The following is a 24,488-nucleotide window of genomic DNA, read 5'->3' as shown; positions in this document are numbered from 1 at the left end:
TGGCGCCATGGGCACTTGCCCCACGGCGTAGCCGGTGGCCCTATGTCGGCATGCGTATTAGTCCGCTGCGCTGTTGCTTACGGCTTGACTCACTGAGACATCTTGCCTACCTCATTGTCATTTTGATTACAGACGATGTAGTGCGCACACAGCCAACAAGGCCGACCTAGGCCGACGCGAGCCAAGTCACAGCTCTTGCTTCTACATTTGTGAGCTTTGATTCGTATCAGGTTTCAATACTTACAGTTCGTTGACGTAGGACTCTTAAGCTCCAACCAGGAGCGCGAACAGGCCCGATGGGTGCCGTCGACGTCGATGTCGTTTGAACGGTGGCCGGAGCCCTCGCGCTCGGCTAGGCTAACTCGCGGGTGCGTGAGGTACTCAGTATAAGTCTTGATTAGAGCATTTGCGGTGAACCAGATGCTTTGCACTGAGAATCCCCTGTACAAATGATTGGGACATCCCGGTTTGGCGCCTCCCATGTCAACCACTCGCAACTTCCATCCTTCTCATCCCCGTCATCGCAGCCTAGAAACCTTGACATACCACGAGCGCCTGTTGTCTTTCGCGCGGGGGTTGCAAGTTAACGAAATGACAACCGCCTCTCGCCGACGTCACATTTGTTTATGCAGATACGTATAGCCAGAATGCAGAAATTGTCATTCGCTGAGGTCTAGCAGCTGTACGGCTGCAGCGGTCGTGCCCGAGTGGTTAAGGGGACTGACTAGAAATCAGTTGGGATCTCCCGCATAGGTTCGAATCCTGTCGACCGCGCAAGTAGCGCAATTTTGTCCGTGCAGCAGTGTTTTGGGCTTCGAAAGGGGCACGGTGCGTGTGGTATTCGTGGCCGGGACTTGAGGTGGGGTGGGAGTGCAAGACGGCGCGGACCCAGGAGGCGGGGGGTGGGGCGGACACCAGCGGGAGTGGGGCGGGCAGCAGGATGGCGGACTCGGGCCGCGCGGAGGCATGCGGCCGTCCAGCCGTCCAGGGGCTCGGCCTCGGCAGCCTCGGGGCGTCCATCAGGAGGGACAGGGTAGGGACTCGTATGGGCGTATGACCGCGCAAGTTGCGCTGTTTTGTCCGTGCAGCAGTGTTTTGGGCCTCAAACGGGGCAAAGTGCACCTGGTATTCTTGGCTGGAGTGCGACACGGGGTGGACCGAGCAATGGAAAGCCCAGTGGGGGTGGGGATGGCGGACTTGGGCATGCGGCTGTCCAGGCAGCCTCGGGGCGTCAATCAGGGTAGGGACACGTACGCATTAGTTCCGCAACGCACGTCGATAACAGGACAGGGTTGGGACTCATATAGCCCAGGGACGGGGTGCTTTCCACCAAGACGGCCAGCCGTCCTGGAAGAGCCGTGTTCCAATCTCTGGGTTACTGCCCCTGCGCCCATGCCCTGCGCCCGCGCGGCGCGGACTCACTGCGTTCCCCTGGTCGATCGTGGGTGGGGCACGGCACTGCCGATTAGGATGCTTTCACATACTGAAGTTTTGGCCTGGGCGAATCCACTTTTGGCCTCGGCAGCCTTGGGGCGTCAATCGCGGGAGATGGGACAGTGCGATAGCGCGGAGTGCATTGACACCACTTTGGATGGAAACGGATGGCGTTTAAGAGGTGAACAGCAAGGCTTTGTGTGTCGGGGGCTGGGTGGGTGGGGAGGGGGGGAGTGGGGGGCGAAAGGTTTCGTACCCCCCTTCCCCCTGCTTGCCATGCCCTGATGTGTGCCGATGCCGCCACCGGCGGTATGGCTGTCGCTGCGACGTGAAATGGCGCCCAGCGCGCTGCGCGCGCTGCCTGCAGCCCGAGAGAGGCTGCGCAAGGCTGCGCACCGATGCGAGATACCGGTACGTCATTGTCGCTCAGCTATCTCGCAGCCTTGCCGCGGAGATTGGTTGCTGGCTAGTGCAGCTGACCAGGCTGGCTGGGCTAGGGTCCCCGGTTGAAGCCTAGTTGCCAGCCCAGAGGCACAGGATGACAGGAGTGCTGCTGCATTGTGTCAAGTCATGTTACAGTCAAGTCAGTCAGTGCTGGTATCTTGTAGATGGCTTTCGGCCCCCGGCGTCTGCACAGCGTAGATGACCCCTCCCGCGCCATCTACGCCCAGAAAATTTTCCCTAGGGGCACAACCCTCACAACATCTACGCTCCCTGTGTAAGATACCGCCAAATCTGCCCAAAACGTCTACACTCCGTAGATGCGCGGCCCCAAACCCCAAAAAATTTCTGCGCCTTCGGCGGATTTGGGGCAAATTTCTACAGCGTAGATGGAAGGTACGAGCACTGAAGTCAGTTGGACCCCGGAAACGGCCCCACACCGCTACTTTCGCAGGGAGCAACATGGAGCATCAACTTGAGTAGCCTAGCATGTGTGTGTACGGAATGATCCGCGCGCTGACGCCTCGGGTGTCACGCACGCTGAAGACCATGGGCAAACGAGCCCCCAAGCACAGGGTACGGCGCAAGCCCAATCGCCCAACAGCAACTCTGCCGCAGCCTCACGCGCGGTACTGGTAATATCAAGGGGGCCGGGCATTCTCTGGCGCGGGCCGATGCCTGGGCTGGGGCGCTGGGTGCAATCTGTTCCTCGGGACTCAACTGTATCCGCCACTTGTTTCCTTTGCATGTCAGTAAACCCTCATACACGACACAACACGCACCGCACAACCAATTACCGTACCGTATTCCCATGCACCACCTCTATGCACACCAGCAACCGTTAACAACAACAGCGCCACCCAGTACTACTCCCCCTTCTCCTTCTTCTCGCCGCCTTATCGCACATCCACTGCCATGGACAGCTCCTCCATGAAAGGCGGCGGGAACAGGCCGCCTCGTGACACGCGGATACGAAAGGTGGGACAGGGCTCAGTAACGAGTACAGCGATCCAAAGAACCCAAGCACGGGCCGGTAGCGAATGCTCTTCTCCTGCCGGCTTCTCTGTGTGTCCGCTGCTGCCATGCTGTGGGTGTTCTACGCAGCTCTCCTGCTGAACACGCCCTGTGGTATCTAGATGTGCCCTCTCCTGCTCATTCGTCCCCGGAGACGTACCGTATAGCAGTCCCGGCCTACCTACCTGCGGCATGCGCGCCGCATGCCCCAGGCCACAGCAGATGCCGCCAGTCCCCTCCACGGCGCTGCTGCCTTTCCTGTGCCTCGCTCTCCGCCCAGTGCTCAGCAATATGGCGGATGACGCAATTTCCAGCATGCCATTAACGATTGCTACCTCTGTAGATAGGTCGAACGTCAACAGTTTGTTTCTGCCGCCTGGTGTATGCGTGGCGGTGAGAACCGCCCAAGTGTGGCGTTTGGCCGACTGGGGCATTCACATGCGGAGGGAGCCTTCATGCCCACCGCGCAACACGAGGGCGACAAGTGCGACGAGGTGAAGCTTGCACCCGCACAGCACGGGATGGCAGTGAGGAAGCACGAGGCTAAGGGGTTGGGCAGTCGGCACAGGTGGGTGTGACGCGGTACGTAGGCATACGGTACGCCTGAAAGGCGGAATCATAGCCCATCAACTGCCGCCTCCAGTGCACTGCACTGCCTAGGCTCCAAGCCGGCCCGCGGTCTGTGACGCCCCAAACTGTCCCAGCCAGCTCCCTCGCAAGGCAGCAAGCATCTCCGCTGTTGCCACGCACGGTCGGACATGCGAACCCTCTAGAGACAGCCGCCCCAATGAACCATACCGGTATGCTGTGCAGCATGCCAGTCAGCTGGATGCGGGGGGGCTGACTGCGCCAGGTACATCGCATGGGCATGGATGCCAGGATAGGCGCCAGCGCAGTCAGTGACCAAATGCAACCGACTGTCGCTTTGCCAGAGTCGAGCACTCTAAAGTCCACTCAGATGATCGGAACATTCACCCACGTCGAGAATTCAAACCCAGAGATTGGGCTCGGGGCACACCAACCCCTCCGCTCTTTAGAACGGCCGGCCGTCTTGGTGGAAAGCACCCCGTCCCTGGGCCATACGCCCATACGAGTCCCTACCCTGTCCCTCCTGATGGACGCCCCGAGGCTGCCGAGGCCGAGCCCCTGGACGGCTGGACGGCCGCATGCCTCCGCGCGGCCCGAGTCCGCCATCCTGCTGCCCGCCCCACCCCCGCTGGTGTCCGCCCCACCCCCCGCCTCCTGGGTCCGCGCCGTCTTGCACTCCCACCCCACCCCAAGTCCCGGCCACGAATACCACACGCACCGTGCCCCTTTCGAAGCCCAAAACACTGCTGCACGGACAATGCACTCCCACCCCACCTCAAGTCCCGGCCACGAATACCACACGCACCGTGCCCCTTTCGAAGCCCAAAACACTGCTGCACGGACAAAATTGCGCAATTTGCGCGGTCGACAGGATTCGAACCTATGCGGGAGATCCCAACTGATTTCTAGTCAGTCCCCTTAACCACTCGGGCACGACCGCTGCAGCCGGATAGCTGCTAGATCTCAGCGGATGACGTCAGCACCAAACTTTGTGTACACAACCGGCTGCCGTGCTTTGACAGGTCGTGATGCAGCTCCTGTATGCTCTTATAAAGCCCGCCGCAAGACTCGGGAGACCCGGCCGAGGTGTGCGTTTGAACGGTACCCCACGGGCTTCCCCCACCACCCTCATTCATGCACGCTATTTCACGCCGCCTGGGTTGGCGCCCCGCCCTCCCAGGGCTCCCGCGCAGTGCATGCAAAGTTGCGAATGCTGCGCCAGCCTGGCTTAGTGGTAAGCCCCGGAGCAGGCCGGAGCCTACGGGCCTGTCAGTTAGAAGAGCCCACCCCGTGCGTGCCCAAGGCGGAAGGGGCCTTCTTGACAATACTTTTATATGCGACTTTTGCACACTGTTATGCACGAAAGCAGTTGCTTTCCACTTCATGCAGTGGCTGGATGATGAACAATGAGGCGAACCGGGCTAACTGGCACCGGACACCCGAAAGGCGAAAGCCCTGGCATGTTTGAACGCGGGTTTCCCTGCCTGCCGCACGCGACGCCCCCGACTCTCACCTGGGCGACGTTTCGAAGCTCCAAAGCTTGTAAAGCAGAACAAGAGCGCGCCAAGAGGGCAACGCCAGCTTGTCCAACGCCTGTTCGAAATCGCGACCTCTGCTGGCATTGCCGGTGCTAGAGATGCTTCAATATTGCAGCTACAATAGCATGTAAGCGTTTGGAAGCCACCGGGGGCTGTCGGCGTTGAAACATTCGGCATGAACGTCGATGAGTTCTTGGCGGGGTTGACGCCACGGGTTTGCGGCATTATGAGGCAGAGGCCAATACAAAACGGTTTTATTACGAGTTATATGGCGTTATGACTTCACATGCTGCTTAAGCGACCGTGCCACTGCCATCACCGGACTCGGTCCCCACGATCGCCACAACGCCCCTCCCCCCCCCAGGCCCGCCCCCAAGGGATTTCACGGCCCCCCTGCCATGACAAGTCCACCCGGCAACAACTTAATACCACATGAAAGGACTTGCGTAACGCTGCTTGAACAAAGTGTACAACATGTTGATGTAGGTCGACGGACACACGAGTGCAAGTTCGACGATATTTTTCGGTCAAAAAACACTATATCAAACCATTAATTTTAAGTATGAAACAAGCACACCTAACGTGGGCGCGCGATGCTAGTGCACGGCGCGCCACTGCAATTTGCAACTGCTTGCAGTCTAGCAAGCCGCAACTCACTGACACCCGACTAAGCCGCCGAACATTATTGCACCATGCCGCATTAGTCGGAGCTGGATCCACTGCTCCGGCGTTGCTGGGCGTCTGTGGCAGCGTGGCTGTGGTGGCAGCGCCAACGAGCACGGTCGCACGGCCAGCCCCTGTGAGCAAAGCCCTCGGGTGCCCCCCTGGCCAAGCCTCCTTCACATTCAGCTTCTCCTATGTGACTGTAAAAGATCGAACGGGAGAGGAGGATGAAACTGCTGCACGCAAGGTCAGCGGGGCTGGAATGAGCTGGGCTGGGAGCTGCAGGATAGGCATGTACGCTGCGCATTCAAGTACGCCTGGCGGCAGTATGCCCGTGCAGTATGCCCCACTGCTCCACTAGCACATACATGGGAGCTGTGTGTCAACATTCAAGGAGGCATCTGCGCCACCATTGAACCCTTTTGTACCGCTCGTATAACAAACAGGTCTCTGTTCCAGTGGAAGTGCGCGGGCTGTCCTGTGGCGGCGACGGAGCGGGTATGCAGCCCGGAATGGACCGTGTCCAGGGCCAGGCTATCAGCGGGAGGGGTCGGCTGGAAAGCAGAGGCTGCAAGCTCGTTCCCCATGATTTTAAAGACCTAGAAACTACAAGAATAACAGGGGTGGATTTACCTTGCTGCGCGCTGCGTCGTGTACAAGGCGTGAATGTAAGACTGGTGGCGGTCTGCAGATGCGGGGAAGTTTGCACTGGCGGCCACAGTGATCCCAGACAGTGTGCAAGGGATGCAATACACTTATGCCATCATGGCGCCACGCATTCTTGCATGCAGGTGCAGGCTCAGCGGCGCCAGCACCAGTGCTCATCTTCAGTAGCGGCTTCCTAACGCCGGCGGCCGCGTACGGCACACTGCTGCAGCAGCTGGCGGCGGCAGGTGCGACACACACACACACACACACACACACACACACACACACACACATCTGCACGTGGCAGCATGCTGATCTAGGCCCACCCGCCTGCCTGCCGCCACGACAGCCCGCATGCATGCCGCTATCAGCAGTGTGCCCGCGTTCCACGCCGGCTGCAGGCTGTGTGGTGGTGTCGTACGACAAGTCGTTTGAAACCCTGTCGTACCTGATGGACGACAACGACTCCGTACGGCTGCTGGCGGAGGTGTGGCGGCGGGCGGCGGAGCTGCTGGCGGGCCGGCAGGGGCAGCAGCAGCAGCAGCAGCAGGCTGTGGGGCCGGTGTTCTTGGTTGGCCACTCCCGAGGCGCCAAGGTGAGGCGCCCGCTGTGGCGGTGGTAATCATGCAGCTGGGGCATTTGCATGGCAGCAGCAGTAGCAGCAGCAGCGGCGGCGAATGGTGGTGGCGGCGACAGCGCTCTCGGAAGCTGTTCATTCCGGCGCATCGCAAGCGCGTAGCCCACAGCAAGATGCATGCGTGCATAAGCTGCCTAAGCTGCTCTTCAGGCGCACATCTGCTTGTGATGCTGTCGTGTCCCGGCGGGTTACGCTGGACTAGCTGATTCAGCACCCGCTAATGGACCGCCGTGCACAGGTCTCGGTGCTCGCGGCAGCAGCTGCAGCGGCCGCGCCCGCCGGCGCGGCTGAGGCTTACGCCGTAGCCATCGCCGATCGGCGCGGCCTGGCCAGCATTGTTGGCGACGTGTTGGTTGAAGGCGGCGACGAGGCGTCATCGCGCCGTTCCCAGGCGTCCAGGCAACAGAGCACAACCACCGCAACAGAATCACCACAACACACCTCTGCCGCGGCTGCTTCCTCAGCACAGCTGCCGCTGCCACTGCCGCTGGCTGGGGTGGTGCTGTTGGACCCAGCCGACGGCGCCTTTGAGCCGCAGGACGCAGCCCGCTACCCCTCCGCACTCGCCGCAGTCGCGGCCACACCGCCCCGGGTGGGCGTGTCGGCGGCTGCATCGGCCACGAGCGAAGCACCAGCGGCTTCGGGTGCGGGTGCGGGTGTGGGAGCGGCAGGCGGAATCACAGAGCTGCTGCCGGCACTGGTGGTGGGTGCAGGCCGCGGCGGTGACTGTGTGCCGCGAGCCAAGAACTTCCGGGCGTTCTACGAGGCATGGCCGGGGCCGCGTGTGCTGGTGAGCTCCGCGCCATTCGGTGGGATGCGGTGATGTGCGACGGTGTGCGGTGACGTCTGTACTCTGTAGGGGATCCGGGGACAGTCGAAGGCACCAGGGTCCATCGTGCGGGCACACAGATGCACTCACACACGAAGCCCGCCGGGTCCGGGAATAAGCACAACACCCTTCCGCTGCTGACCTCGCTGCCGCCCGCCGCCCTCCATCAACCCCATCATTCCTCCACCTCCCATCTCGATCAGGTGACGCTGCCGGACGCCGGCCACCTGCAGTTCTTGGACACGTCGGACGGACTGGCGCAGTCCATGTGCGCCGCAGGCCGCGGCGTCGCCAATGCGCAAGTGGCGGCCGCGGCGGCGGCGGCCACGGTGGCGTTCGCACGGGGCGTGGTCGCCGCCACCGCCGCCACCACACCGATCGGTGTGGGTGTGGATGTGGGTGCGGGCGGCGGTGCGGGCGGTGGTGGGAAAGGATGGGAGAGCGGGGGAGGGAGAGGGGGTCTGGGGGCCGTGGAGCTGCGGGGGTTGTGCGAGAGGGCGCTCGAGGGAGCCACAGCGCTCAGGTTCAGCGTGGAAGCAGCGGTGCCGTGATGGGCGAGCGGATGGCTGCGTGCCGGTGTGCCAGTGTGTGTGCGGCGGGCCGGGAGCAGGCTTTGACGATGCTTTGATTGAAGAAACGAGTGCATGTAGTTCGGTTGGATGGGTGCGGGATGCTGCTTGGCAAGGGAGGCGGATGGGCAGGGTTGAGGGCGAGCTGGGGTGAGCTGGCCGGCAAGGGAAAGGTAGCGAGCCATGTGGGACTTGGCCCGGGCGCGTAACTGCGCAGGCTGCGCTTCGTACGGTATGTTAAATGGGGCTATCGACAGGGGGGGGGTAGGAAACAAAGTGCCAGACCCCATGCCCCGAAATCCCCCGGGACCCCCCTTGAGGGGACGACCGACCCCCTGACGGACAAAACCTTGTTGTTCAGGGGTTAAAAACCCTCCATTTTATACCAAAGTGGTGCCAATCGACTCCTCTTGACGAGCACTATCACTCCGTGCTATCAGCGGTCCTGTTCTGAGACTTCGTTCACCGGCGGGATCCTATCCATGGAAATCCCCTCGACCCAGACCACCCCGCGCTCAACTCTCTGCCGCGTGACGAATGGACAATGTGCATCGGCAGCCTTGTTAGACGTGAACTCGTGCGCACCAGCGCTTCAGAGCCCAGCTGTGTCAGTCCGCATGTGTTGAATGTGGAGACATGTCCCGACATGTCCACGCCCGGACGCGCAACTTAGCCCTCCCACGCTTTGTTTGTGCTTATTACGTCATAACGTGCACATATGAGCCTTGTACTGCAGCGTTTGGCCCCTAGTTCTGCTTGTGGGGCGCTTCCCGAAATCCGCCAGGATGGGCTCCCGAAACCCGACGGACCCCCAGGGACGAGGACCGACCCCCCAACTTTGGCGGCCCAGAACTTCCTCACCAGACACCCCCTTAAAAAACTAAAAGTACGTGCATAATGCTCTCCTAAAGCTCTGTAATTTTGAGCATGGGGTAAGAATCTGAGCTTTCTACCCCCCCCCCCTGCTATCGATGCCATAACATTGCTTACAGCCCACTGTCGCCATCACACTGTCACTGGTGGCCCCAGTCCCGTATGACCACGTGACCAATGAGGTGATTTGCCGCCCACAATGCGCCATGCGGTCCTCCTTCAATCAGCCTTTCGCTCAGAGCATGCAGCAGTCTTGGAAATGCCATTTGCAGCACTCCTCCGGCCTTCGCCATGTCTGATTCTGTCCGTGAGAGTCACCGTACACAACCTCCCGCCGCCCGAACCCCATCGCAATTAACATCAACACATGTCAATCCCGTGACTACGGCGTTGACACTCCCTCAATCTGACGCCTCGCCCTCTTCCTTCACCGCGCCCATGCCGCCGCCCGCCACCGTCTCCGCAATGGCCTTCTGGTCCTTCAGCCGGAACCCGAAGTTCTTGTTCCTGAAACTGCTGAAATTGGCTGTCTTGTTGCGCTTCTGCTTCTGCCTCTTCTTCTTGCCGCCGCCGTCGTCGTCGCTGCTGCTGCTGGCGCTGCCGGCGGCCTCCTCCTCCTCGTAGGCCTTCAGGGAGCTCTGCACCGCCGAGGCAATGTCCAGCTGTGGGGGGCGTGGGCGAGGGGCCGTGGGAGGCCGGGCAGGGAGGTGGGGGCCAGGGAGGTTTGGGCAGGTTAGCATGCGTGTATGATGGAACTTGATGCACGGAATGACATGTACTGGTGTGACTCGGTGTCGCGGCCTGCCCCTTGACATCGTATACCCACTCGCCAACACTACGAACACCCCCCTCTACGCCACGCTCTCCTCCTCGCTCTATTGCATTGGGGTTGGTTTAGTTTGGGCTGGTATCTACAACCCCCCCCCACAGCCATATACACGCGCACAGGCTGCACAGCCACACGCCTCAGGCGCGCCTCCCCGCCCCACCCCACCCACCACCCACCCCACCCACCACCCACCACCCACCACCCACCACCCACCATACACCATACACCACCCACCACCCACCACCCACCACCCACCATACACCATACACCACCCACCACCCACCACCCACCACCCACCACCCACCACCCACCACCCACCACCCACCACCCACCACCCACCACCCACCACCCACCACCCCACACACCACCCACCACCCACCACACACCCCACCTGGGAGTCCACGATGTCCAGCCGCGCCTTCATCACCGCAAAGGCCGGCGCGGGCACCAGCACGCCGCAGCTGCACGCCACGCCGCCGCCCTCGGAGCCCGGGCCCGCCGCCCACTTGCCCAGCTTGGCGGCGCAGGTGGGGCAGTCCAGTCGGCCCTCGCCGAGGCGGCCGCCCTCCGACTGCATACAGGACTGCAGCAGCAGGGAGCGGTGAGGCGAGGGGGTGTGTCAGACGGCACAAGAGACAGGCCGAAAACGGGGCGCAGGCTGGAAGGTACGCCGGGTCCCTCTGGAGCACTGTGAGGTACTCAGCCAAGGGGCGGAAGCCGCCGGACTAATCCGCCGCAGTGGTCCGAGATCCGCGCTGCCTCCACAGCAGCACTCCCCGCCGTGCACACCCGCCCTCGGCCCCTCGCCACCCACCTGCATCCACGGCAGCGGGTGGCTGAGGAAGTGCATGCTGCACAGCCCGTCGCCGCCGTCGTCGCCGCCCTTCTTGCCTCGGCCCTTCTTGTTGCGCGGCCTGTTTGCAATGGCAGCAAGACACAGCCACAGCAACACACGGCAACGGCCGCCACCAGCAGTCAACGTAAGGCGCATCGCCGGCTCCAAGTGCAGGATGCAAGCCCCGCTCCTCTCCCCCTTCCTGCTCAATACCGTACTCACTTACGACAAACCCCCAACCCCCTTCACCTCCATGCCCTCCCCACGCAGTAGCACGCACAGATGCACGCTCAGACGGCTTCCCACCCCAGCACCCCAGCTCCCCCCGCGCACGCGCACGCACTTGGTCGCGGCGAACACCGCCCGCTCGTCGTCCTGGTGTGGGAAGGTGTCGGCTTCTGTGAACAACACACTGCGGCAGCCGCGACACGAGTAGCTTACGCGCGGCCCCGTCGCCGGGCCCTTGGCTGCCGCCGCCGCCTCGTACTCCGCCACGAAGTTGCGCGGCGCCGGCCGCCGCGCGCGTGCGGCGGCTGTGGCTGCGGCGGGGGAGGAGGTGGAGGCGCCGGCGCCGCTGGCGCCCCGGCCCTCAGCCCCGTCCCCGTCCTCGTCCTCCTCGCCTTGGCTGGCGCCCTCCTCCTCCTCCCGCTCCTCTGACGCCTGCTGCCGCTCCTGGTCCTCCTCCTCCTCGCCGTCCTCCTTCCGCTGCTCCGCCCCACTGCCATCCCCGCCCTCGCCCTCGCCTTCCTGAAGCCGCAGCTGAGCAAAGGCGTTCGCGGCCTTGCCTGCGCCGGCCTTGCCCTTGCCCTTCTTTGCCTTGTTGCGACGCTGCTTCGCCAGAGCCAGGCCCAACTCCTCCCCATCGTCCTCCTCCGCCTCCTCCGCGTCCCCTGCAGGCGCCGCCGCCGCCGCGCCACCCCGCCGCCGCGCGCCGCCGCTACGCGCCTGTGCAGGCCCCTCATCCTCTTCACTGCTGTCCACCACGCCTCGGCCGCCCTTTTTCCCTCGCCGCGCGCCCTTGCCCGACTTCACCTCCACCTCCTCCTCTTCATCGGCAGCGGTAGCCGCTGCCGCCGCTTTCCCGCCCTTGCCTGCTGGCGTCTTGGCGCCGGCAGGCGCCGGCGCAGCTGGCGCCGCAGGCGCCGCCGCGCCGCTGCCGCTCGGTCCCGCCTCCGCGGCGCCAGCCGCCGCCGCCATGCCTGCCGCTGCGGCCTCCGCGGCCTCCGCCGCTGCCGCCTCCTCCGCCGCCTCCGCCGCCTCCCGGATGCCAAAGAACGTCAACGCGTTGCGGCGCGTCGCCGCCGCCAGCTGCGCCTCCGGTAGCCCCAGCGCCGCCGCCAGCGCCGTCAGCAAGTACGGCAGATTGGAGGGCTCGTTGCGGCCCTCCCGCATAAACACGTCATCAATGTTCTGGGGCGTGGCGAATGGCGAGTCGGAGGCTAGGATCAGGCGGTCAGCGGGGATGGTCGCAGCGAGCTCGCGCAGCCGCTCGCCCTTCTCCGTCTGGTCGCACACGCGGCCTGTGGAGAGGGTGGCAAAAGGGAGCGGGCGTGACGGCATGCATGAGGGAAAGCTTCGTGTGTGCGGCTGGGTAGAGGTCCGCTCCGTAGGCGAGGGCACGCGGGCCATCCTCCGTTTGTTTTGGCATTGCCAACGCCTGCACCCACGCACCGTGCCCCCCACCCGCTCCGCCCTCCCCTCTCACCCGTCAGCACTATGTAGCACCCCAGCGCCAGGTAGGTCCGCAGCTCGTCCTCGCTGCCGGTGAAGTTGAAGATGGCGATGGGTGTGGCCGCCGCCCGGCCCTCGCCGGCGCCGCTGGCCCGGAACTCGGCTATGCGCTCCACCAGCGCCTCCGAGGCGCGGACCTGTGTTCGAGATCGCAGGGGAAGAAAGTACAGTGTTATAAAAGAACAACGGACCGCTGTGTGTGCGTGTATGTGTCAACCCGCCTCAGTCAGAGGGTTGTCCCTCCCGTGTCCCCTGTCCTGCACCAGCCACGTGCCTCCCGGCCGCTTGCCCCATGCCCCCGTGTCCCCCTGCTGGGCTTTGGTTTACCTGAGCTTGGAATACGCTACCCCTCCTCCCCCCCTTGTTCCCAATGCTCTTGCCCTGTTCCCATCGCCTTATCCTTGCACACACCCCCCCCCCCCGGCCCCCCGCCCCCCCCGGCCCCCCTCTGTGCCAGCCGCCCGCCCCGTACCTCGTACAGCACCAGCGGCAGCGCAATGGCCGCAGCCAACTCCATCTGCTCACTGAGGGCGCGCTCCTGTGGGGGTTGGTAGCAGTTGGCAATGTGTGTGTGTTTAAAAAAAAGCGATGTGTGTGTGTACATACCGCATGGTGTGCGGCATCAACTCCAGCTCCTGCAACAGCAACTCCATCCAACGCGCCGTCCTCTGTCCTCCCCGACCGCTGCTGTCCCAACCGCGCAGCCCGGCTGCCAAGCACCCCACCCCACTCCCAGCCCTCACCGTGCCGGTCTCCCCCTCCTTGCATCGCGCCCCCGGGCCTTCCTGCCTCCCTCCCGCTCTCCCTCGTCCCGGCGGCAACGGCCTCCGTTTCTCCCCACCCCCTGCAACCTCTCCCACGGCCTCCCTGCACCCCCTGCACTCCCTGCACTACCTGCACTCCCTGCATCCCCCCTGCGTCCACCCGCACCTTGCATCCCCTGCAACCCCTCCCCCTGCCCTCACCTGCGCATACCGTATGCCCACATCCCGGAACGCCAGCCCCGCCATCACCGCCACACAACACCCCTCCAGAGCCAGGTCCTTGAGCGACTCCAGCCGGGCGGGAGCCAGCCTGGGGGCGGGTGCTAGGGCGCGTCATCGAATGTGCGTGTGTGTGTGTGTGTGTGTGTGTGTGTGTGTGTGTGTGTGTGTGTGTGTGTGTGTGTGTGTGTGTGTGTGTGTGTGTGTGTGTGTGTATTGGCGGGCGCCGGCGGAGTCCCACAGCTTGCCTCGTCCCCCACATCCGGACACTTGCATGCACGCCCCTCTCCCCAACACACCGCCTCCCCACGCACCCGACAACACCAATCATCACACTCATTCACAGTACAATGACATCCCACCTGTCATTTGCGCGCTTGATGTTGTCGGAGTGCACGCCCAACATGCAGTACACCGCCCCCGCGTTCTCCTTGGCTGTGCGGACCAGCGCCTCCAACTTGGAGTCGTCGGTGGTGTAGGTCAGGATGGGGCCCACGCCGCAGTTGCCCGCGCGCTGCAGCACCTGGATGGACGGAAACTGTTTGCGTTAGTTCTGGGAAGGGGGAAGGGAGGAAGGACAAGGAAGAAGCGATCAGACATTGTGGAGTGGGCCGTGGGTCAGCCGGCGCGACACGGGCAGGGGCAGGTGACGGGAGTCGGCGACCGGAGTCCTTGCCTTTTGCTGGTCGCGGTCGAACTGCCTGCTCGCGAGCTGTGCTCCCGCATCCACAATGGATGCGGTCTTTGCGTCCGGCTCAGGTGGCAGCGCGGCAGGAGGCCGCTCTGACACTGTCGGCCGCTGCGTCTTCGGCTTTTCCCCATCCTTCAGCGCCTTCGCCGCATTCTTTTTGTTGGCTCTCAGACTAGAGTTTTTACTTTCGCGCGAGCCACCACGATCGGGAGCTCCAAACCCACCCATTGCCGCTCAATAGAATGTTCTCAAGGGCTAGTCGATTTCGACATATAAGGCAGGAGACACGGTAGGATGTTGAGTACAGAGCGAACGAAGCGGAATGTCGCTGCTAATATGGAGAAAGAACAGTGTATGCGACTGGGTAGCGGCGGCAGCGGTGCTGACCGTGAGCGAGTGTCGTCGCTTATCTTGCATTACATATACCTTGCTACATACTCGAAGAATGCAAAAGGTACAACAATCGTGCTCTAGGCGCGACGCATATGTTTGCAATGCGCTCGCCGCCCAGGCCAGCCCTCCATCCAACCCTTGCTCCACACGCCCAGTCCCTGACGCCTGTCATGTAGGGTCGCTTCGCCGCTGCATAACACTGGCTAGTACGAAGCAACGGCACACCATCATCATAACCGACGCAAACCCAATTGCACACGGTACGGTCTCCTGACACAGGCCCTGAACGCAGTGGTTGCCTTGCCACCGCCGGAGTAGTTCACTATGCAAATCAGTCACACCATACATAGCATGCATAAATGCAATCTATTCCAGACAGCTCACTCGTATCAGCGAGAGGCGCTTCCGAAAGGATGGTCCAGGAGCGCTCGCCGCGCGGCTTGCATCTTCACGCGCTCAGAGAGTGCGCCAGACCAGCTACGTAACGTTCTTGAGCACTCGTCCACCCCAAACAAAGAGTAAATGCAGTACAAGGCTGTCAGTTATGACTGACTCATAACTGAGTACAAGATGCAGGGTCCTTGCTAGCTCACTCCGGCATGACAGCCACTTGTCCCCGGCCGCCGCCAAATGCCCGCGCCTCGGCAGCACCCCGGGCGTTGCCGCTGGGAGTCTTCGCTGGAAACATCAGACTCCTTTGCGCGGCCGACGCCGGCGGAGGACTCGCCGGCACGGCACCGCTCCCCGACGGTAGCCGAATCGGCGGCAATGACCCCACGCGCGCCGATGCCGGCGGCATACCAAGCGCTGGCGAGCCCGCCGCTGCCGGCGGCGGGTGCGGAGCTGCAACTAGCGTCGCTGCAGCGGGCGAACCAGTCGCTGCGGCGGCGGCCGCCTGGCCGCCCAGATGTCTCCCCGCCACCGCCGGCAGCGCTGCATCAAAGCTCCCTGCCGCAGCGTTGCTGCTGGGCGCCGGCGCCGGCGTGGGCCCTGACGACCCAGGTGGCGTGTCAGACACGCCCAACGTCAGCTGCCCCGGCGACCGCGCTGGAGACCCGTGTACCGCGGCCGCTGCGGCCGCTGCATGCGACCCTGGCCCCGGCCCCGCCTTCCCAGGCGACTGGTGGTAGTGGTGTTGGTGGTGCGCCGAGGGCGCCGGCGGCGGCGACTGACTCGCCAGCGACGTAAAGTTCTGCCTCGAGCTATCCATGCCGCCGGCTCCAGCGCCGCCGCGGTGCTCTCCGCTGCACTCTGGCACGCAGCCTTGTGCCGACACCGTCCCCGACGGCGCCGCCGCGCCCAGCAGCGCCGGCTCCCTGAGCCCGCCGGCACCGGCACCAGCACCTGCTCCTGCTCCTCCATGCAGCGCCGAGATGAGGGCGCTGTCAAAGTTGCCATCGGCGCCCAGCCCGGCCTTGGCCGCGTGGTGGTGCTGCTCCGCCACCGCCCTCGCCACCATGTCCTGCATGCTGCCCGCCCCCGCCTTGTCCGAAATACCCAGGCTGCCCTTGAGCGAGCCATTGCCCACCACGCCCTCCAGTCCTTTGCCAGAACCGGCGCCAGCGCCGGCCGCGTGCAGGCCGGCGGCCGCGCCGCCGCCTGCGGCGGAGGCGGCTGCGCCGCCGGCGCCAGCCGCCTTTCCGTAATGCGCCGGGTTGCCGATGGGCTTGCTGGTCTTGATGGCGGCGCAGGGGTTGATGCCCACGCGCACCTTGCGCTTGGCCGTGGTCTGGTCCGCTACCCGGCTGGACCTGCAGGCCTTGAGGCCGTGCGCGTGGCCGCCGCCGTCGCCCGATGACGGCGGCGGCGCCGCCAGTTTGGCGTCGCGCTGCGCGATGATGTAGTCGTACGTAGTCATGCCCTTACTAATGAGTACGACATGGAAGAAGAACAGCTCGCCCAGCATCACAACCGCTGCAACCAACATGGCCATGTACAGCGCAAGCGCCGCCTGCCAGCCACCGTACACTACGCTGCTGCCGTACTTTTCCGCCACGCGCCCTTTCATCTCCTGCTTCTGCGTGAAGGAGATGATGAAGAGCCACAGGCCCCACGCCAGCTGCAGCGTGAGCAGGCTGACGGTGCTGCTGATGAGGGCGAAGAAGTGCCAGTAGTTCTTTGCGCCCACACAGTTGTTTAGCCACTTGCAATCTGCGTAATCATTATCAAAAGCAGTGCGGGAACAAGCGCGAGGTCAGACATGAGCGGTATGCGACTATGCGTGCGGTGCTGTGGCGTGGTTAACGCTGGACGTGCAGAAGCAGCATGACACCATGAGCACGTGCCTGCTGTAGAGCCGGTGCATCTAAAGCATCCACGCAGTCGTGGACCCGCCCCACCGCCGCTAACTCACGGTGGTCGAAGCCCTCCACACAGCGGTCGCAGGCGCGGCAGTGCTTGCTGCTCCGCGCCACGCTCGCCTGGGCACACGTCGTGATACCGGTACGCGGGGGCTCTCGTCAAGCGGGCACACGGCACTGTATGTAGAAGCCATGTCACATCACACTACCTTCGCGACTCTCAACACAGACCCCGAGTGCGCAGCCGGCCCCCACCCGCAGTGTAGTCCCACGCCACTGCCGTCCCCACGGCCGCGCCGTGCCCCCCCCCCGCCCGGTTGCCCACTGCCAGCACCCTCCGCCGCAAGCTCCTCACCTGACAAAGGCCGCAAAAGAACTCCCCATCCGTTGCTCCCATCAGGCCCGGATCCGACGGGTCCAGGTAGCTGCAGCACGCGCGGAATGCAGGTTAGCGACTGTTCCTGGCGAGGCCAGTTTAGTCACATCCAGGCTCACCTAGTGTATAGGTCCAGTGCAACTATTGCTATCACCAAAAGGCTGTACAGAGCGACCAGAAACCAGCGAGCGCCCGCGTCCTCGACGAAGGGCATATAGAACGCATAGACGCCGGACACCAGCGCAAAGAATATCAGCCATGATGCAAGCTGCAACGTTCAGGCAAGGCAAGGCGTCAGTTCGGTCCACGTTGTCATTGCGCTTCCCTTCATTGACGCACCTGGTGCGGGTCCAGAGGGCTCTGCAATCCGTGGCGCCTCATTATTCTGCTCTGCACCTGGAGTAACTGCAGTGGACGCGTCCGCTTGGCGACGCTACAACAAGCTGCTCGCAGTCCTGAGGTCCATGTTCCGGCGCCGTTTTGTTGGTCCTTAAAATAGTCTGACCTACTTAAATCTTCGTATTATAGTTGGGCGACAGTGTATGATGAAGGGTTGTGAAACAGAGTCTCTTCGAACTGCTCGCTTTTGGCCATGGCATCGGACGGCCAGGCTCCGGTTCACCCCTCGGGCCTCTCACACCTCTTCTCCCTCACAGGATTGCCGGCATCTGCATCCCAAGCGCTATTAACGCAGAGCAACCTTCCATGAAGAATGCATATGCTTGAGCCTGGCCGCAACACGCACGCCTGCCCCCGCATGCGCCGATTGAAGGCCCCCACGGCGCGCCCTCACGTCCGCACCACAACCACCTCGCCTCCGCCCCCTTCGCCCTATGCCATGGCCATTGCGAGGCATGTCCCTGCTTAGCTGGCGCATGACGCCCCAGCAAATCATAGCGCAAACGCCCAGCCGTCGCCATGCGAGCCGCGCAACGCCGACTCGTGCCTCCTTACCGTGCTCCACAACGCGTGCTCAGGCACCATCCTGCTGCACCCTCCAGGATGGGCCACACTCTTGATCAACTGTACGGTTTGTCACTTCACCGTATGCAGCTGCAATTCCTTCGCATGTGCCAAAAGGGTTGTTCCTTTGCAGCCCCGTCAAGCACCGCCTCCGCATACAACGGGTGCTGCATGTCGCTCCCCACAAACACACATCCGGCAAGCGTGAAACACAGTGCCGTTCACAGCATTGCAGCGTTCTTAAGTATAGGATTAAGTTATCTCATCAATTTCATTCCCCACACATCGGCACACGCGGCCGCGGTACCCTGGCCGCCGCACCCATGACACCAGCGTGCCGATGTAGCCCCTTCACAACTGCTAACCACAACAGCCACTGAAGCCGCAGAATATCATGCCAGTACCGTAATTCAGTCACTGGGAGGTGGTATTCGAGCACGAGTATTTCCGCATCCCACCAGCGCGACCAGCCAGGCTGTCTCCACTGCCAGACCACTCCTGGCATGACGAACCGCACGCGCTATGAACGCAGTCGGCGCATAGCGGCAGCGCGTCTGTTGCTGTTCCACATGCGTGGCAGGTGGAACATGCCAGGCCTGGCGCCCACCGACCGAGTTCTGCACCTGGACGCTGGCTTCCTAGGCAGTTGCACGTGCAGCCCCCGGTGGCGGCTTCAGCTCCTGCACCTGCGCCTGCTGTTGCTCATTTCGCCTACTTGTCCTCGTTTGGCCGCCATTTCGTATCATCCTTCGGGTCGCGCGGGTTGTAATGGGGCGGCTGCGGCACCTTTGGCAGCACACCCGCGTGTCCCAGCAGCTCCGCGACCTTGTCCGTGGGCTTGGCTCCCGCGGTAAGCCAGTACCTGCCAGGTACGTACAAACATGCACACGGCGCACACTCACACGCCCGGCTCCCCCGCCTGCCCCTGGGTTCCCCGCCGGCCCCAGCCCAACCCCAATTGGCGTGCCCCTGACCTCAGCCCCAGTAGCGTCAAGCCGCTGCAGGAAGCCATCGGCCCCAACACTCACTTGAGGCGGTCGAAGTTGAGGCCTAGATGCATGTTGCCATCAGCAGCTGCGCCGGGCGCAAGGGTGTCAGTCGCATCTCATTACTATCAATGTCAAGCGCACCGTCCCTTACCAGGATTCGGGTCCCACCAGCCGACGTCTTCTTTTCGGACGCCCGAGTTCCGCGCTTGCCGCTTCTCCATTATCGACAGGACGTAAAATGGTCGCTTCTGCAGATCATCAAGTTTGCATCAGACGGCACTGCTCCAGCAAGCAGTGCTGCGCCGAGCGACTCACGTTGAAGCCCCAACGCACAAGCTTGACACGTAACCCTCCGACCATAGCTTTCCAAATTGATATACAGCACCACTAAGCTACGGTAACGCACTGAACGCCTTGTATTCAGAACGACCAAGGTGATTACAGCAGGTACTAGCACGTTTGGGCAGTTTGGGCTATGTTTAACATTAAGGCATTTGTTACAAACGCGTCAGTAACTCGCTCGTGCCGCGCTGCCGATCCATCATCGCCATACCGTGCCTGGTTGCCCCCTGTTGCCCAGTCCACCCGATGCCACCACCTCCTGTGCCACAGGCCCCCGCGTGCGCGCCCATGCACCGAGTCGCATTCACATTCGCAGCGATGAAAGGTTTGATGTCTTCAGCGTCGTCGTTCAGTACCCCCGACTGCAAGATGCAAGCCCGACCGCAAGCCGTACGCCGCTATTGCCGCCGATTCGGCATCGCTTCATCGCGCAATGCCAGGCAACTGCTGTATCCAAGCAATTCGCCATAATATTAGTATGTACAAGTACAGTCCTTATGCCGCGTGGGCCATGACGACCTCCCTCTCGCGCATTCTTCGTGGATGTCTGCAGTTAGGATGCCTCCTGCTGAGCGCGGCCTGGGCGACAACGGCGGCGTCGCAGGACTCTGGTGGGTACAATCAAACAATGCGCGTCTTACCAGTTCGGCCGGCTGACTTCTGCGGCTACGGGCGCTTGTTCGTGGATTGGGGCTTGACATGACATGTCAGAACGAATGCTTGCGTCCCTTGCGCAGGCCCCAGTCGCGCTCATGTCCATAGCTACGTCTCCAACGGCATCACGTTTACATATGTCCCATTCCCGATGACGTTCTCGAGCGCGGCGCGCTGGTGCGCGGTCACTTCCTCCCGCTTGGCATCCGCGTCACTCCTGGAGCCTGATGTGATGCTGTGGATCGCGCAACAGGCGCTCCGCATGCCGCCCGGGGCCCTGCAAGCCGACACCGGGGCGTCAGCCATTGCAATGGGTGGTGCTGGCAGCCCACAGCTGTCCGAGGCAGCGCTGGATCCAGCTGCCATGGCCATGGCTGCCGCCGCCGCCGCCCCCGCCGCTTCCCTAGCTTCCCCATCCGGCGGCAGCGGCAGCCCTGATGCGACCGCTAACCAGCAGCTGCTGCAGGAGCAGCGGCGGCAGGAGCAGATGGTGTGGATGGGCGAACTGCCGCTGCCGCTGGAGATGCTTGCCTGGTGCCCGGGCGCGTACACGGCACCCGTGACTGCGGCTGCAGGGCAGCCGTCAGATGGGGGCGCGACTGCGGCTTCCTGCCGCCCTGCCGCGGCGGCGGTGCTTGGCAGCAACCCCTGCTGGGCACGGTTCGCCTGCGACGACGCAAGCACCCTGACCAGCCTCACAGCGCCCTTCCTTTGCGCCAGCCTGCCGGCAGGGGCTGCAAACCCCAACACCATCACCGATGCTTCCATTGAGATCACTGCTGATGGCTGGTATGGCGCCGCGGGCTATGATGAGAGCCCACCGCCGCCTGTGCCCGCCCCGCCTGGTGACAGCGGCGACGGCGCCGGCGGCAGCGCCGGTGGCGTGCTGGGCCAGCTGTGGCGCCAGGGCTGGCGTGCCTCGACCCAGGAGGGCGTCCTTGGCGCACCACCGCTGCCGCCGTCACCACCACGCATAGCCGCGGCTGCTGGCCCTTCCGCCGCCAATGCCACCTTCAACGCCAGCGCCACGCCATCGGCTTCTGTGCCGGCACCTGGCGGCGGCGGCGGCTGCCCCAGACCCAACGGCGACCTGTCGGGCTGTGCCGCCTCCTGGAAGCTTGGGGACCCGTTTGAGGGCCTGGCCCAAGTCATGAGCGACAACGGCATTACCGCAGCGCCGCCGCCACCCGGGCAGCACCCGCCGGCGCCGCCGCGCCAGAGCTGGCTTGCGAGCAGCAAGGGTGGCATTGCGGTGTTGGCGGTCGCGACGTTCTGCGGGGCCCTGGTGGTGATCGCCGTGACACTCGCCGCCTACATCTACTTGTTCCTTCCCGCCACATCGCCCGGTACTGATGGGACAACCGCGACAGGCGGTGCCGCCGCCGCCACTGTGGGTGCGGCCGCGGGTGCGAGTGCCGAGAACATGAGTCCTGAGGGCGGTGCTGGAGCAGCGGACAGGCGTAGCGCCGACGGCCGCGGGCGGGCTCCCATTAGCCCTGAGGCTGCTGTTGCACCCAAACCCATCGACACCCCCACACGGTGCGAAAATGGAGAGCTTGGCGCAGGGCTCTTTGAGGACCGGCCCAGTCACTTCACCACCATCACATCGAGCCGGCGGACCATCAGCAGCTGTGGCAGTGAGGCCACCGCACGAACCTCTCCTGCGTCGGACCCCCGCACAAGCACCAACAGCAACAGGAGCAGAGTGCTCCCTCACGCCCCACTGCACCCGCTGGTGGTTGCTGACGGCTGCGGCGGTGAGGCCGATGATGCCATAACTTCAGCACCGGCTGTGGTCGCTGCCCGCACTGCCCCTGCCGGCTGGTGTGCCGAAGGTGGTGAGAGCGACGTTGTAGCGGGTCTCCCGCGGAGTGTTGCGGACGCCGCACGGAGCAGCTACAGCTGGCGGCGGCGCGGCGGCGGCAGCTGGAGGGAGCGCAGCGGCACGAACGCCAACGACAACGGCAGTAGCAGCAGCAGTCCGTCTGGAGATGTGCTGGCCTCGCTTGCTGGCGTTGCAGGAGGCAGCCGTGCTGTGCGACCGTACGGTGCTAGTGATGATGGTTGCGGCGGCGCATCCGCATCCATCTTCACGGCTGCTGCTGAGGCCGCGACCCTGCCGCCGAACGCCATTGCCAGCCCCAGTGGTGGCGGCGCTCATCCCTCCCTGCTCCCGGCTGTAACGACCGCTGCAGCCGATGCGGCCTTGCCGCCAGCGATGGCCGCCGCCGCCGCCGCTGCAGCAGGCACGCCGCAGGCCGCCCGCCGGACCCCAGCAGGCACGGGCGTGTCGCCGCGGAGCTGGAGGAACCTTCGTGCCAGCACGCCCAACAGCGGCGGCAGCGCCAACAGGCTCGGCGGCAGCAACAGCGGCAGTAGCAACAGCGCCGAGCGGGTGGCACTGGTGGCTGTTGCAGGTATCGCTACAGGCGCAGCTACAGCCACGGCGGCGGCGCCTGCTGCAGCCAGCGGCGGCGGCAACGCGTTCAGCCTTTACACAGATCTGCTTGCCGAGTCCCTGGAGCTGCGGCGCCGGCGGCGGTCGTGCGTGGCGTTGGAGCTGCGTGCGGAGACCCCGCGTGGCGGCGACAAGGTGTAGCTGTGGCGATTTTTGCTTGGGCACATTTGCATACCGTGCGTAGTGCCTGTAAATGCTCATGTGGTGCGGTCCTGATCTAGGGTGTTGGTTTCGCCCACCGGCTGCAACTAGGAGGCGCGTCACTGGATGGATTGCAAAGAACATCGCGACCGTACTGCTGTGGTTGTCCTGTTAGTGGTGATGGCTGAGTAAGGCTGTCGCGTAAATGGTGATGCCTGAGTAAGCCTGTGACGTGGTATCAGTAAGGCATGCGCGTCTGCATCGCTGCACGCGACCATCCTACCACACGCCCACACCCTTCCTCCTGCCACTGGTTTCGAGGGCACGCAAAGATGTAGGCGGGCTGGTGAATGTGTGTTTGCACAAGTCGTGCGCTCACAAGGATGAGGAATGTAGGAGGAGAGGGCAGCTTCCTCCTATGGAAGGTCCTGTAGAGTGGGACGCTGTGGGTCTACTGCTGGTCATCATGTCTTCCGGTTCAGGCTGTGTCGCTGTGTGTCGGCTTTGAGGCCCATAGAGCAGCCAAGATGGCGCAGTCCCTCCTATGCGGCAGCTCACGCTCCTCACATGTTACAAAGAACTAAGCCGCTGCACGGGCATGCAGTCAGCAGGCATCCAGGGAATGGTAGTATCAGATCCAATGCTGCTGCATGCATGGGGCCTACCGTACTGCCGATGCTATGCTTGCTATTGCTCCTTGGCTTCGTTCTGTATTATTTAAGCAAGCCTCCACACAACTAAATCCAACCAAACACGGTTCCTGGTTGCTCCACACGTGCGGTTTCGTGAAGTGGCGGGCACCTATCTGCCAACCTAATCCTTACTTCCCTTACAAACTTCACTCAGGCCTCACTGCTTACCGCCGCACAGCTACCGCGATTACTGGAAGACGCAATCGTGGTTACGTGATGCTTTAGACGACCCTTCACAATCATCAGGCACACGGCCTTCCGGGATCACGACCAGATGGTCCGGTTAATCCGTACATTACTAATCACGACACCCCAGACAGGGTACGCAGACACCAGCGCTTGCCAGCTGACATCGGGCGCTGTCCACCACCCGCCAGGATCCTCTTCATGTGCAACTTCAAGCCTTGCTCATGCTTACCCTGTGACTCAAAGTGGGCTGCTAGCGCCTTGCATGCCGTTCAGCCACATACTGCAGAGTCCACTACACTCAACATCGACCAACACTCCACCCACCACAGCGCGGCGTGGACCGCCTCAACCACGGGCCTTAGCAAAGACATCACAAAGTTCAAGAATGGAAATCTAAGAATGTCAGGACATCCGCTACCTTTGACGTTTGCTACCAAGCCTCAGGGCTAGGATCACAAAAGGCTTGCCAGCTCTGACCCCAGGCCAGCATTCGTAAGCTCGCCACCCATGCACACTGTACCCACACACGAATGCGCGAAGCTGTACGCATTGCAGTTATGACACCTAAAATGGTTTCGGTCGGGGTTGTCCACCGCTGTCAGTGACACGAGCCATATGTAGTAAGAGCCAATTCAGGGAAGCAGGCCACGCCTGACTTCCGCATGCGTCAATTCTTTCGCCAACGAGC

General features: G+C 63.0%; 6 protein-coding genes across 6 annotated transcripts; 2 read left to right on the top strand and 4 right to left on the bottom strand.

Moving 5' to 3' along the window:
- Nucleotides 1-1,995: 1,995 nt before the first annotated feature.
- CHLRE_10g429702v5 (uncharacterized protein) lies at nt 1,996-5,270 on the bottom strand. Its single transcript, XM_043066621.1, has one exon. It carries the CDS (start codon nt 4,611-4,613, stop codon nt 4,434-4,436), a length of 180 nt encoding a protein of 59 aa, XP_042920018.1. The 5' UTR covers nt 4,614-5,270; the 3' UTR covers nt 1,996-4,433.
- Nucleotides 5,271-5,460: 190 nt separating this feature from the next.
- On the top strand, nt 5,461-8,616 carry CHLRE_10g429650v5 (uncharacterized protein). Its single transcript, XM_043066620.1, has 7 exons — nt 5,461-5,718; nt 5,865-5,925; nt 6,125-6,176; nt 6,470-6,571; nt 6,728-6,921; nt 7,202-7,753; nt 7,996-8,616. The coding sequence occupies exons 1-7, from the start codon at nt 5,708-5,710 to the stop codon at nt 8,341-8,343; spliced, it is 1,320 nt and encodes a 439-aa protein (XP_042920017.1). The 5' UTR covers nt 5,461-5,707; the 3' UTR covers nt 8,344-8,616.
- Nucleotides 8,617-8,738: 122 nt separating this feature from the next.
- Nucleotides 8,739-14,610, bottom strand: CHLRE_10g429601v5 (uncharacterized protein). Its single transcript, XM_043066619.1, has 9 exons — nt 14,289-14,610; nt 13,975-14,135; nt 13,595-13,703; nt 13,102-13,167; nt 12,604-12,766; nt 11,242-12,418; nt 10,878-10,977; nt 10,455-10,646; nt 8,739-9,896 (listed from the first exon to the last, which is right to left on the bottom strand). Exons 1-9 carry the CDS (start codon nt 14,529-14,531, stop codon nt 9,636-9,638), a joined length of 2,472 nt encoding a protein of 823 aa, XP_042920016.1. The 5' UTR covers nt 14,532-14,610; the 3' UTR covers nt 8,739-9,635.
- Nucleotides 14,611-14,707: 97 nt separating this feature from the next.
- On the bottom strand, nt 14,708-17,880 carry CHLRE_10g429600v5 (uncharacterized protein). The gene is made up of 5 exons (XM_043066618.1): nt 17,712-17,880; nt 17,492-17,640; nt 17,352-17,421; nt 17,050-17,116; nt 14,708-16,847 (listed from the first exon to the last, which is right to left on the bottom strand). The coding sequence occupies exons 1-5, from the start codon at nt 17,751-17,753 to the stop codon at nt 15,286-15,288; spliced, it is 1,890 nt and encodes a 629-aa protein (XP_042920015.1). The 5' UTR covers nt 17,754-17,880; the 3' UTR covers nt 14,708-15,285.
- Nucleotides 17,881-17,928: 48 nt separating this feature from the next.
- CHLRE_10g429550v5 (uncharacterized protein) lies at nt 17,929-19,800 on the bottom strand. The gene is made up of 4 exons (XM_043066617.1): nt 19,640-19,800; nt 19,476-19,572; nt 19,364-19,409; nt 17,929-19,197 (listed from the first exon to the last, which is right to left on the bottom strand). The coding sequence occupies exons 2-4, from the start codon at nt 19,543-19,545 to the stop codon at nt 19,047-19,049; spliced, it is 267 nt and encodes an 88-aa protein (XP_042920014.1). The 5' UTR covers nt 19,546-19,572; nt 19,640-19,800; the 3' UTR covers nt 17,929-19,046.
- Nucleotides 19,801-20,087: 287 nt separating this feature from the next.
- CHLRE_10g429500v5 (uncharacterized protein) lies at nt 20,088-24,486 on the top strand. The gene is made up of 2 exons (XM_043066616.1): nt 20,088-20,277; nt 20,404-24,486. Exon 2 carries the CDS (start codon nt 20,472-20,474, stop codon nt 22,917-22,919), a length of 2,448 nt encoding a protein of 815 aa, XP_042920013.1. The 5' UTR covers nt 20,088-20,277; nt 20,404-20,471; the 3' UTR covers nt 22,920-24,486.
- The last annotated feature ends 2 nt before the right edge of the window (nt 24,487-24,488 follow it).

The sequence above is a fragment of the Chlamydomonas reinhardtii genome, chromosome 10 (assembly GCF_000002595.2).
Source record: "Chlamydomonas reinhardtii strain CC-503 cw92 mt+ chromosome 10, whole genome shotgun sequence".
Classification (NCBI taxonomy): Eukaryota; Viridiplantae; Chlorophyta; class Chlorophyceae; order Chlamydomonadales; family Chlamydomonadaceae; genus Chlamydomonas; species Chlamydomonas reinhardtii.
This window is presented reverse-complemented; position numbering and strand designations above follow the sequence as displayed.

Coding starts and splice junctions, on each gene's coding strand:
- CHLRE_10g429702v5 (XM_043066621.1), bottom strand. CDS start 4,613: ATGAATGAGGGTGGTGGGGGAAGCCCGTGGGGTACCGTTCAAACGCAC.
- CHLRE_10g429650v5 (XM_043066620.1), top strand. Junction 6,177..6,469: donor CTGTGGCGGCGACGGAGCGG/GTATGCAGCCCG, acceptor TCTTGCATGCAG/GTGCAGGCTCAGCGGCGCCA. Junction 6,922..7,201: donor GCCACTCCCGAGGCGCCAAG/GTGAGGCGCCCG, acceptor CGCCGTGCACAG/GTCTCGGTGCTCGCGGCAGC.
- CHLRE_10g429601v5 (XM_043066619.1), bottom strand. CDS start 14,531: ATGGGTGGGTTTGGAGCTCCCGATCGTGGTGGCTCGCGCGAAAGTAAA. Junction 13,704..13,974: donor ATCAAGCGCGCAAATGACAG/GTGGGATGTCAT, acceptor ACCCGCCCCCAG/GCTGGCTCCCGCCCGGCTGG. Junction 12,767..13,101: donor TGCCGCTGGTGCTGTACGAG/GTACGGGGCGGG, acceptor TCTCGAACACAG/GTCCGCGCCTCGGAGGCGCT.
- CHLRE_10g429600v5 (XM_043066618.1), bottom strand. CDS start 17,753: ATGAGGCGCCACGGATTGCAGAGCCCTCTGGACCCGCACCAG. Junction 17,117..17,351: donor TCTTTTGCGGCCTTTGTCAG/GTGAGGAGCTTG, acceptor ACGTGTGCCCAG/GCGAGCGTGGCGCGGAGCAG. Junction 16,848..17,049: donor TGTGGAGGGCTTCGACCACC/GTGAGTTAGCGG, acceptor ATGATTACGCAG/ATTGCAAGTGGCTAAACAAC.
- CHLRE_10g429550v5 (XM_043066617.1), bottom strand. CDS start 19,545: ATGGAGAAGCGGCAAGCGCGGAACTCGGGCGTCCGAAAAGAAGACGTC. Junction 19,410..19,475: donor CTGGTGGGACCCGAATCCTG/GTAAGGGACGGT, acceptor CGCCCGGCGCAG/CTGCTGATGGCAACATGCAT. Junction 19,198..19,363: donor CTCAACTTCGACCGCCTCAA/GTGAGTGTTGGG, acceptor CGTACCTGGCAG/GTACTGGCTTACCGCGGGAG.
- CHLRE_10g429500v5 (XM_043066616.1), top strand. CDS start 20,472: ATGACGTTCTCGAGCGCGGCGCGCTGGTGCGCGGTCACTTCCTCCCGC.